This window comes from Hoplias malabaricus, chromosome X2 (genome assembly GCF_029633855.1).
Source record: "Hoplias malabaricus isolate fHopMal1 chromosome X2, fHopMal1.hap1, whole genome shotgun sequence".
Lineage (NCBI taxonomy): Eukaryota > Metazoa > Chordata > Actinopteri > Characiformes > Erythrinidae > Hoplias > Hoplias malabaricus.
In genome coordinates this window covers 5786139-5799132 of record NC_089819.1, presented here as the reverse complement: position 1 = coordinate 5799132, position 12994 = coordinate 5786139, and the positions used below count along the sequence as shown (strand labels likewise).

General features: G+C 39.9%; 1 protein-coding gene across 1 annotated transcript in view; it reads left to right on the top strand.

The window, feature by feature from the left end:
• Positions 1–11532, top strand: part of LOC136676978 (substance-P receptor-like) — a 37528-nt gene extending 25996 nt beyond the window's left edge. Inside the window, exons 3-5 of the mRNA XM_066654305.1 lie at positions 6649–6799; positions 8522–8718; positions 10983–11532. Coding sequence (XP_066510402.1) covers positions 6649–6799; positions 8522–8718; positions 10983–11295 — 661 coding nt within the window. The 3' untranslated portion in view covers positions 11296–11532. The remainder of the gene's footprint in view (positions 1–6648; positions 6800–8521; positions 8719–10982) is intronic.
• Positions 11533–12994: the final 1462 nt, after the last annotated feature.

The following is a 12994-nucleotide window of genomic DNA, read 5'->3' as shown; positions in this document are numbered from 1 at the left end:
AATGCACTGCTGCTAATGAGGGATTCCATATTGTAATATTTCATGGCCATAACACAGTAAATCCTAGCAAAAGACTGTAGTAGAACACTTCCATTCCCTTCATATCTTTTACCAGCAATAACCCATGTCATTGCTTGAGTGTTCTGTCATGTCTATGTAAAGCATAATATGTTATTTAATTTTCTTGAGAAAATTAATTACATCATATAAAACAAAACTTTTACTCAGGAGAACAAAACTTATGAGAATAGCATAAATATCTTGAAATCTCATGAAAAGAGTTCTGTTATTTGGAGAGTGCAGCCCTTGTTTTGTTCCCATAATGTAATAAAAGACCAGGAGAAATGTATTTCATTATCTGAAGAAAAGAGCTCTCACTATAACATAATTATGAGAGAAGTTGCAGTACCCTTGTCACCTTTATTATGACAGATTTACACTGTCTCCACACATGTGGACACACCCCTTAACAATAATAATGTATTGTCTGGACACAGACAGTTAATTGTGCATTCACACTGTGTATGAGCTCCATAAAAATAGGATGCTCTTCTGTATCTGAACTTAGGCCTAATGCCACCATGTTCAATGCCTAGGTCCCCTGCATTAGTTTGTGGATTAGTGGAACTGTTCTGTGGACTGACAGAGCTCCATCCGATGCTTTTGATCTGGAGTGCTAGAACTAATCATCCAACATCTGTACCTGACCTCACTGATGATGTGGCTACCATCAGATTCATACAGCAATGTTCCAATGTCTAGTAAAGACTCCTCATGGGAGTAGAGGCTGTTACTACTGCAGGAGGAGAACAAGTGCCCAAACTGAAATCATTCATTTTGGATTAAGGGAAAACTACATTGCAATTTTTTCAAGAGAAGGTGACAGCAGCAAAACATGCATAGTTCAAAATAGAAGAAAACCTGTGGGCAAAATCCTTTTGAGCTTTTGTGAGTATGTTACCTTACCCTCTACTGTACTGTATCAATTCAAATTATTCAAATGAATGATTTCTCCACACACATAACTACATTTTCCTTTACCCTCCGTATGAGGTAGATAACATTCTCAGGAGAAAGAAAGCATTGGCTAACAGGTTTTAAATGTTAGGCTGAATAACACTAAATAACCTACATCGTTAAGACAAAAGGTTGTGGGACTGTGTCCAGAACGACTAAAGAAGATTGGACAGAAGTCCCATAAAACCCTTGGGCTTAAGTGCCTTTGGATGGCATCCCAAGTTCTAAATAACAAATCAATAAATCACAAAGTAATAATACCACTGTTGTGTTTGTAGGGGTTTGTAGTGGCACTAAAAAAGGATTCAGGATCACAGCATACATTTTAACAGCGTGTTTTAACCATATACCTGGTGCCTGTATGTTGTACCTTTAATCATATTAAAATATGTCCACGCAGGTCCAGTGTCAGAATGCAGAATATTAGAACTGCATTTCTTGAAGTGGTGAGACACCATCCAATACCTTGGGGATGAGCTGAAATGATCCAGAAGAAATCATCCAGCATCAGTCCCCCAACTCACTAATGCTCTTGTCACCCATCACATGCTCACAGCATTCATTCAACATATTAAATCTTAAGCATTCCCACAAGAGTATAGGTTACAACTGCTGCAAAGAGGGAAGTAACACCTTATTGATGCCCTTGTAATCAAGTACTCCTCACTGCAGAGACAGAAATCCACTGGGTGGAGTCAGATCACATCCAGCTCCGCCCACGTCCAACTTTTTCCTTTATGGAAGGTTAGGTTAGGGTAAGGGTTAGTTAGTACTGGGAGGAGCTAGTTTAATCTAATCCAATGAAAACACAATAAGGGAGGAGCTGGATCACTATGGATTTCTGTTTCTGCAGCTCTGGCCTTCTCCTTGTAATCTGAAGAAAAGATGGATGACCATAATTGTTAGGCCTTACAAAAAGCTTTGGTCTGATCCTAAACCTAACCCCAGGTGGTCTTTGGTCTCTGTGTACTGTAACTTTAAATGTTACCATAGCTGTCACCTGTATTTGTTTATACAACCGGCGTTATCTGCGCAAGTGTGCATTATCCCTCTTTGAAAGCTAATAATTGTTCTTATTAATTTTCACTGGTGTTTGACAATCACAAGAGAGCAAAAGCTCTCCACCGTCCTGCTGTCTAAACACAGCAGCGGGTTAGTAACTTGGAGAGCTCTGGCTTTCTCAAACAAAGCAGCCGGGTGTTTAGTCTGCAAGTGGGGAAACTAGACAGGAAATTTGATGGCCTTCCACCACTGACCGCTGGGAGGCTTTCCACTCTTCCTCTCATCGTGTCTTCCTCTCGGCCAGGATGTTCAGTAACTGGAGGAGTCTGTCTAGCGCTATGAATCGAACCTTTTGTGGGCACATATGGCTTTTTAATTCCATGTCGCAATTACCCTTGTGGCTTCCAGTAAAAGGAGAGATCAATTAGCCTTGATTACAGAGCCATATTTTGGTAAAGAAGCCCAGTGAAAGAGATCAGGTTTTGGAAGCCCAGGGCTTGTTTTGACTGGCTGTCTGGAAACCCGCATGATAAATCTATCAACGTTTTCTTTGTGCGTGAGAGTTCAGGAGTGTGATTGGCCTAGAGATGGACAGATGATTGCTTAATGTTTTGCCCATTTTTAGCTTTAATCAACAATGTTTTAATCAACAGCTCAGCAGGTGATTTCTTTCTGATCCCAGTTGTTCTCAGTCTCTGATTATAGATAATTGCTGGGGAAATGAACTGGAAGTCCTCAGCTGGATGGGGCCAAACAAAATGGGAGCCATTTCCCTGTAGAGCTCCTTTGTAACATATCGATGGGGTGCCATCTCTTTCCCGTTTCCACAGAACACATAAGCCCCTAATGTCTCTGTGTACCACCTGTGTCACCATGCAAACTGAGATTAGCTGAGGTTTCATGAAGTCATTTGAAGATTTTCCACTTCACACTAGGGAATCCACGGATGGTACCTGTTATTGGACACCCACTGGTTTCCTACTCATCATAGGACTTTCCTGTGGTCATGGGTTTAATTCCAGATAGACACAGGTGTGGAGAATTTAGAATATCAGATCATGACACAAACACATATCTGGGTGTTTGAATCCCGTTTTTCAGCACAGTGCCATTGTTTGATAGCTATCTAACTACACAGTTACGTTTTGAAAAAATGTGTCATCAGTGAATAAAATGGGGAGAAATTTTACTGAACTGAGCTGAATTGAATTAATTCTTCTTATTATGTCCCTGAGGGGCAGTTTTTCATTGAGCATTTAAAGATTACAAGACAACACATACATACATATTCATGAATATAATTAAGCAATGTCACATAAGAGAGAGTGCTGTTACATCCAATATCAGCACTACTGTGATTATCTTTGGCACTCTGCCTGCATATTCAGTTTAACAGCAGGACCTTTTGTGTGATATTGCTTTTATACACGCACCATTAATTAGTTAAACATAATAAGTCACCACAGATTATGATTTGTTTTAATGTATTAGTCTTCACCCACACAAAATGTTCAACAACTGGACTGGTGTCAAACAACATTTTCCTGCCCACTGGCTTGCTGCAGCATGTAGGTCTAATTATGGCAGGTCAGCTACTTTGCTTCATATGCATATCGTCACTGTCCAATTAAAGACATGTACGTCCCAAAATAAATATTAAAAGATTTTATTCCAAGTAATTTTGGAGCATTTCCATTGTTTCTTTGATCATTGATCATTTCAATGGTTCATTGATCAGTCACTTCACCACAACCACAAATATAAACTAAAAATCCACAAAAATGGAGATACATTCTTTAAACTGGACAGATGTATATATTGTTTCCTATCTCAGTTGTAATGTTGCCAGTCAGCCATAGTTGTGAAAATTCGCTTCAGTAAAAAATCCAGTTATGCATGGTCTCAGTTTTTAGCCCAATCTCTGTCTAGATCTACATGGTGTAGATTCCACAGACTCAGCAATACAGGATCTGGGTTTGTTTTGGAAAAGAGGGCCAGTGTAGTCGGTTAATCAGTGTGTGAGTTTTGGCCTTTGAGTGTGTGGTCTTGGTTTGGACCTAGAGTCTCGACAGCTGTGAGAGGAGTCTCTTCACTTGACAGTGGGGGTCTCCATCAATGCAGAGCAGACAGGATTCACTCCACAGAGACTAACAACAACAGTAGTGTTTTCAAAGAGGGTTTAGTGGGTTTTAATGGGCAGGAATGTAACGGAAGAATGAATTTCCAGTCTTTCAGACTCAGTTCTCAGCAAAGTACTGGAGTTTCAGCTGAAGATGTGGAGATGTTGTTGAAATTGAAGTTGTATTGATGTCCCTTTAGATTAATTGCAAGAAATAATGAAACTTTACTTTTAAGATAAATTGAAAATGTATTGATGTCACATTGACTCAAGGCTTCTCAGTGTGAGTAGAAGAGCATGTACATACATTTCATAATGACTTGAATTTAGTTAAAATTTCAATTAAATAAAATAATCTACAGTTGTAATTTGCCGAACTCAGAGACCCCCCCATATTATTTTAATTTCCAGAGGAATTAATTGGAAGTCATTCGTTTCAGTGTCATGAGTTTGGAAAATCATATATATTTAATACACATTTATATACACAATACACATAGTATTTACTTTATCTCAACTTCAGCTCTTATACAGAAAGTTCTTTCCGATTTTTGAATGATATCTGCAGAGACTCCCCTAATGTTAAGTTTTTTTGGTTGCCTTTTCTGTTTCTCATGATTCTGATTCTCACAGATTCACATTCACATTTAACACTAGGCCTTGTTCTGGTTCTAGGTTCTCTGCATCTTTTGATATATTTATAAAAATGTATTAACTGTTTTGAAAGGAAATAAAGAAAGATGAAAATATAAAGTCAGGGACAGTTGCGCATCTGTTGCTGCAGCTTTGTTGGTTGTCCTCTAACTCTAATATTGTAACTGGCTGGATATTTTTGGTTGGTTGACTATTCTCAGTCCAGCAGTGACACCGAGAGGTTAAAAACTCCAATAATACTGCTGTGTCTGATCCATTCATGTCAGCAAAACACAAACTATCACACCATCACCACTTCAGTGTTACTGCAGCATGGTGATCGATCCATTCATTGATTATCTGTAAGCGCTTATCCAATTCAGGGTCTCGGTGGGTCCAGAGCCTGCCTGGAATCATTGGGCGCAAGGCAGGAATACACCCTGGAGGGGGCACCAGTCCTTCACAGGGCAACACAGACTCACACACACCTACAGACACTTTTTGAGTCGCCAATCCACCTACCAACGTGTGTTTTTGGATTGTGGGAGGAAACAGGAGCACCTGGAAGAAACCCACGCGGACACGGGGAGAACACACCAACTCCTCACAGAGCAGGAATCGAACCCACAACCTCCAGGTCCCTGGAGCTGTGTGACTGCGACACTACCTGCTGCACCACCTTTTGGCTGTGATCAGAGAATAGCAGGGTGAAAGGGGTTGTTACAAAATATGCAGAACAAAAGATGGACTACTGTCTGTAATTGTACAGGTACAAAATTCAACTACATGATAAATGAAAGCTGAATAAAAACTTTAAAATATATTAGAGATAAAATTCCTAAATTACAAAATATTCCCTTTTAAAGTTATTCTGACATTAACAGATGGACGATGATATGTATTACATAATTCTATATTACAATAAACAAAAATGAAAATATTAAATTTGATAAGAGCTGGGATAGAGCTGTGAGATATATCACAGTTGTTTGGTGCTAATCTGACCCTGGAGTTTGTAAAAAGGTGAACTACTCCAAGGTGATTGAAACTCTGTGAGAGCAGGTTATTCAGATAAAGGCAAGAGAGCTGATCTTTTCAGCCATCGCAGAAGATGGTCATTTCAAAAGTATTTTCTATAGCACTGAGGCTTTACAATGACACTGATTCATTCAAGCAAACAAATTAGCTGGTCAGTTACAGAAGGCAAATACATTCAAGAACAAGGATATTGTTTGAGGGAGGGTAAAAGATTGGAGAAAGTCTGAAACCAAAGTGTGTTAAGTAGTCAGTTAAAGGGCGAAGTTCATGATTGTAATAAAAAAACACTTCTTTTTATAAAATGCAAATGAGGTTTTTCTCACCATTTGCTAGCTTTCCAGTCTGTTTGCATGCTAGAAACTGGTCTAATAAGTTTTTACGAAGCCCCAGTGTCTGTAAATGAGTAACAAAACAAACCAGCTCGGGAGAACACACCAAACTGCTCACAGACAGTCACCTGGAGCATGACTCGAACCCACAGCCTCCAGGTCCCTGGAGCTGTGTGACTGCGACACCTACCTGCTGCACCACCGTGCTGTCCACTGGAAAAAGTGTGGAACAAAACAAAAGCAGAGCAGATGTATTGCAATCATTCAAGTGAGGGAAATCTAGGCATCCTAATGGATTCTGAAAGCTGGTTTCCTATTTTGTAATATTGGATTTTTCAAATAATAAATTATGCTTCACTTACATACATACATTTCTTCAATTCAGGGTAGGATTACTTTAAACAGAGACAAGAAGTGGCTCAATATTTATACGCCAATCTTTGTTTTATATACTCTCTCTCTCTCACTCTCTCTCTCTCTCTCTCTCTCTCTCTCTCTCTCTCTCTGTAGTTACTATGTATGTGTGGTGATTCTGATCTATTTCCTGCCTCTGATGGTGATGGGTTGGGCATATCTTGTTGTGGGCCTCAATCTCTGGGCTGGTGAAATCCCTGGAGACTCGTCTGGACGCTACCAGGAGCAGCTTGCCGCTAAACGCAAGGTCTGTAGTACATGCACACACATGCACAAACATGATACTGTTCATGGTAATCACATAGGAAAAAAAATAATCTGAATTGATTGGGTTCATATTTATACATTGAAATATCAAAGGTACAGTGGTGAAGTAAGGGGGGAGCTGGAGAGCACTGGGGGTAAACCACTATTTTGATTGTTTTAGGGTATATTTTAGGGGGTTTAATGTTGTTGTCTGGGGGTCGGCGTGTTGGGTATGTTATGTGTGTGTGTGTGTGTGTGTGTGTGTGTGTGTGTGTGTGTGTGTGTGTGTGTGTGTTTGGATCTGGTGGGTACTGAGAGGTGTAGGTTTTGGGGGGGTTTTGAGAAGGATGTCTCGTTGCTTCTCTTGCTACACATCAAACTAAAATGACTGTTTATTCCTTTGCTTCCTTTTTTCCCTTGTGCTCTTTTAAGATTTTTATAGAGGTTGCTTAAAACACAGTAATGGCTCAGTCTCATTAACTGGCCTCTGGTGACATAACTGTATTACAAAATGTGTTCTTAAAGAATCCATATAATATTTTTTACATTTTGTTTTCTATGAAGTGCAAATCACATGAGATGAATAATCATTTGTAGTGTAGTCTCTGGATTAACCCATTTTATTCCATGCACAGGGATACTGATTATTCTCATTCCAGGCCCAGTCTAAGCCTTAAACACTGTAATGACAGGCCCACAGGGTCAGGGTCAGAATTTAAAAAATAAAAATCTGGAATTCCAAGTGATGAAATATTTCCTAAGAAACACTTTCTCTCTCTCTCTCTTTGATAAATCTCTTCTTTGAGAGCAGTCTCCCTTTTTGTGTGTCAAAATCTTTGTAATATACTCACATAAATTCATTCAGAAGTTCAGCATCTATCAAGCATAGAAGTCTGTGTTCTTTTACTTTTTTTTTTTTTTTTGGTATGCACTGTTAAATCAGACATCCTCAGAGAATTCTAACAAACTAGTGAGGATTAAGGCTGGCAAATGCTTTTTTGAGATATGTGATGACAATAAACACTTTTTAAACCCCTGCTAATGCTATGCGATAGGAGCTCAAAATGGTTGGAGGACACTAATGGCCCCATTCTATTTCATTGGCTAACAGATGATGGTGGAGAAGGAACATACTGTCTGTTCAAGGAGAGATATAATTATGATCTCTTAAACTCCAAAAGGAGAAAAAAGGCCCGGTGCTAAGTTAGATAGACCAGACAAGAAAAAAGGATAAATATGATAAATCTCTTTTGTTTCCCTAAAGAGCCTTCACCACTATTTTGGGATTTCAGTTTTTTGTAGTGTTGAGGACATATGCACAAGTAAATTAATTTAAAACAAATAAAACCAGAAACAACACAATCAAATAAACAATAAAAAATAAACAAGAGCAGGACACAAAACAAACAAACTAAAAGTTCACAAAACTGGACAAAAACAAATAGAAAACAACCATGAACCAGTGTGGGTAGAAACAAACATTGACACATACAAGACCAGACAAAGTAACACATTAAACAAGGGGTTATATACACATATGACCACAGACAAGGAACACATGGGAAAGATAACAAGAAGGCAGGAACACAAAGGAAGCACAGCTGTAAACACAAATGATCGTTTACTGCCAGCTAGAATTCACTTTCCTATAACAGTGCACTATATCGTGAGCATCAGAAGTCTGACTCTCAGAGGTTCTGACCCTCTTTTCCCTGTTGTGTAGGTGGTGAAGATGATGATTGTGGTGGTCTGCACATTTGCATTCTGCTGGCTGCCGTACCACGTCTACTTTCTTCTCCATGAGTTCTTCCCCACGCTCTTTGAAAAGCCCTTCATCCAGCAAGTGTACCTGGCCGTCATGTGGCTTGCCATGAGCTCCACCATGTACAATCCCATCATCTACTGCTGCCTCAATGACAGGTATAAGCACACACTGCAAGCAAATACAGATAACCTGTCAAAGACCACCCTTAGTAAAGTATTTTACCAGTTGAAATGGTTTGCAAGTACATGGTACTTCAGGAAGAACATATCTTTGCTGTCCAATTAATCTCCTAAATAGTAACTTTATAGGAGAAGGAAAAAACCTTTAACTTTCAATGGAGTTCAATGTAAAAAACATTAGGACTGGAAGGTTGCAGGCTCATTCCCCATAACCAACAGGAACATCCACTGCTTAAGCAAGACACCTAACCCTCAAGCCAGCAGCTGGCCAGTGGGGCCAAGCTGCTTTCTTCCGAGGAATGGCGCTGTGGCGAATATATTTGGAATGAGTTAGAGTGCAAGAACTAATCATGCAACATTACATGACCTTAGTAATGCTCTTGTGGCTGCCATCAAATCCTCACTGACATGTTCCAACAGGTATAGTAAAGCCTTCCCAAAAGATAAGAGTCTGTTACTGCAGCACAGAAATAAAGGTAGCTGTAGAAAACCTGCTCAGCAGAAAAAAAGGACAGAAAACAGTGTGTTCTCTGCCTTTTTTCCTTTTCCTATCTATCTCTCTCTCTCTCTACCTCCACTTTTCATGTAGGGTTTAACACTCATTGTCATCAGCTCTTTTTCCCTGCACACTCCAAAACTCTCAAACAGCCTCTCATCTCTCTCACACACTCTTTCACACTTTTTTCCTCACCTCCACTTTTCATCAGGCACATCTGTCCTTCATATCATCACTTATATCTCAGGAAAACTATCTTTAGACAAGAAAAAATACGGTCACTATCTGTTTTTAATCCTTTAATTTGTAGATGTATTATTATTATTATTATTATTATTATTATTATTAAAAAACACACACACACACACAATTCCAAACTCTTTGGCATTGCAAGTGAAATGCCAGCAGAATCTGAAAGCAGTCATTCATCATTTGTCTTTAATCTAGGTCTTCCTTCATGAAGATCAATTCCAACTACATAATCTTATAACATATATAAACGTACTATACTTTATCGTTATTCCAATAAGCAGCAGTTATTATAAAGACATCTTTAATCATTTTTACCATAGAAAGTGCTAAGGCTATGCTTGTTGGAATCAGCCATATAGATATTTAATACAGGTTTATGCCACATGAGCTCATCATGCTTGAAGGAGAACATACAACTTGCATTATGCTATGCTAGTGATGTGAGATAATAAAGTGGGCAAGCAAGCTTGATGATCTTGAATGGGTGTAGCACATTTGGAGCTCTCAGGAGCCTAGAGTTGTTGTTAATTACTGACAATAATATGGTGTGTGGCAGTGGTTCCTTAAGTGGGTGGCAGGTCCCAGTTGGGGAGATGGAGCCATTGCAGGATGTCAAAGCAAGGCAAATATATGAGATACATAATCTGTGTCACTTGTAATAATTCCACGGTAAATGTGATTAGTCCTTTATTTTGTTACATTCAGTAAGGGAGTTCTGTATATATTGCAAGTCTGTACGTGTGTGTCAGAGTAGAGCTGGGTCAAGAATGTTCTCATCTACAAAAGGGGCACTGCAGAAAAAGTTTGGGAACCACTGGTGTATGGCAAGGGCATCACGGTGGCGCAGCAGGTAGAGTCACTATCACACAGCTCCAAGGACCTGGAGGTTTTGGGTTCAAGTCCTGCTCCGGGTGACTGTCTGTGAGGAGTTTGGTGTGTTCGCCCTGTGTCTGTGTGGGTTTCCTCCGGGTGCTCCGGTTTCCTCCTACAATCCAAAAACACACATTGGATTGGCGACTCAAAAGTGTCCATAGGTGTGAATGTGTGTGTGTGTGTTGCCCTGTGAAGGACTGGTGCCCCCTAGGCGGGGGGGCCTTGTGCCCTATGATTCTAGGTAGACTCTGGACCCTGAACTGGATAGGTGGTTGCAGATAATGAATGAATGAATGAATGGTGTATGGCAAGATTCAGCTCAGTTTGTTGATTTCCTTGCTCAAACACACCTGATTCAACCTGTCTTTATTGCCAGAATTAGTGGGAGTGTTTGAACAGGGAGATCACAAAAAGTGCTGGAAACACACCCTCCATGATTTGATACCAAGAGCCTTGGTAAATAGCATGAGATTGGGGAAAAGAAGTGGTTGGTCCAATTTAGACAATCTGAAAGACAGCTGGCATTTTCAGATTGTACAAATAACAAAAGTATTGACCTATACTTACACATAGTGTTAAGTTACTTTTTCCTTCAAAAATGTATAAATCTTTTTCATAGATTTCGTGCTGGGTTCAAGCAAGCTTTTCGCTGGTGCCCCTGTGTGACTGTCAACTCATATGAAGGCCTGGAGCTGAAGTCCACTCGCTACCTGCAGACTCAGACCAGCGTCTACAAAGCCAGCCGCATGGAGACATCCGTCTCGGCCATTTTGCCCCCTGCTGAGGATGGTGCCAAGGCCAGCACCAGGAGGAGCTCACCCATTCACAGTCCCTCAGTGGAGCTCACATCCAATGGCTCCTCATCAAGAAGCATGTCCAAGACCGTGTCTGAGACCTCAAGCTTCTACTGCAGTAACCACCTGCCTGCCTAGAAGATAAAGCTGGAGAAACAGAAGATGGAGTACTATGTCAACATGTATTGGTAGAATTCTTGGATCTTTTCATCTCTACGCACTTGTTATCATTGTATAATCTCTGGCGAGGACCATTATTTGTGCTTGTATGTCTGAGAGTGTGTGATCACAACTGCATTCTCATGAGGCTAGTGTCCTTCACCATTCTCCGAAAGCCTTATTCAGACATATCCCGAGAAGACTGACCAATTTTTCCTCACCATAGTCACAGTCCAGCCTTGAAACGACTGACAATGGAAGTCCCTATGGTACCAGATATGACCCAAGACCTTGAAAAACGAGCCAGTGATATGAGTATTGTAAAGATACAGATTTGGTCAAAACTTGGGGGACCTGCCACAATGTAGTACAGTTTACATTTATTTGCATGTGAGGAATGTGTATACCATGCCGTATGTAAACACACAGCCTCTCCCCTCTGTGTAAATGTGTGTATGTGGGTGAATGTGTTTCTTTTGTAGCATGGCAAATGGCAGTATCACAAAAGGTTTCCTCTACCGTTTAGCAGAGATCATATCAGCTGTCAGTTTGTATTTTTTTTCTTCATTAGAAAACAACATTGCATGAACATTTCACCAAAAAAAGCATCTAAACTTTAAAGCTGTGACATTCAGTTACTTTAACTTTGTTGATCTACTAAAAAGAAAACATATATAATCATTTAATAAGTTACATAATTACTTACGTTGTTTCTTTTTTATATTTTTGTACCTATAGGTCCAAATCTCTACTCCAAATGTATGTATAAATGTTTTTTTCATTCCATAAAATATGAAAGCAAACTCACTTTTTAACTGATTCATATCTCAATTAAATGTCACAATTACAACACAGATGTAGTATAAAAGTTTAGAATCTGTGATTCTAACATCATTTCCATGGTAGTTTCAGTGGCAAATCAGTGAAATTGAACACAATATTTATTAAGGTATTCCTCTCAGAATTTGGTTCAAAATGACATACAAAATAAAAAACAATATGAAAGGATTTTTCAGGAAGTCATTGCTCCAAATCCCCAGTACCACTGCCACAAATTCAGACTATTCAGATGCCAAGAAAGGAGGAGTTATCAAAGGCTTTTCAAGATGTGCCTGGAAATCTAAATAGTCAGTGATGAAACATTTGGATGCCTAGCAGGATTCTGGTGCCAAACTACGATAATGAACTTCAGTGGCTGAGAAACACTAACAGCTCATATATAAGAATGGCAAAGGCTTGTGGCTTTGGCTTTTGTTGTTGCTACTTCAGTCCCTCAAATGTTGTGAATAGCTGTGTTTGTCATTCTGACTCAATTTGCTTTTTGAACTCATTGCCACCTCCCTGTAGCCCCCATGCGCCCATTCTCAGAGCGAGCATTCAGACACTGTTAAATTTAGCTCCGGAGTCAGCTGACCCCCTGCTGAGTTTGTTTTGCCCCCCCCATGGTGGGGAAGGTTTAGTTGTTGTTGTTGGGTGGAGTTGGCAGTGAAGGATAAAATGTTGAGGGAGGGCTGAGGGGTTTTAAAAAGAGATGGGTACAGCACCTGTTACTTTAGATTACAGACAGCCGGTATGCGACAGTGGTGTCAGTTTTCTGTTCTAAGGGATCAAGCTGTCCTGGTCCACTTGAGACATGCTGGCACATTGGACACTATTCACACATACTGACCAAGTCATG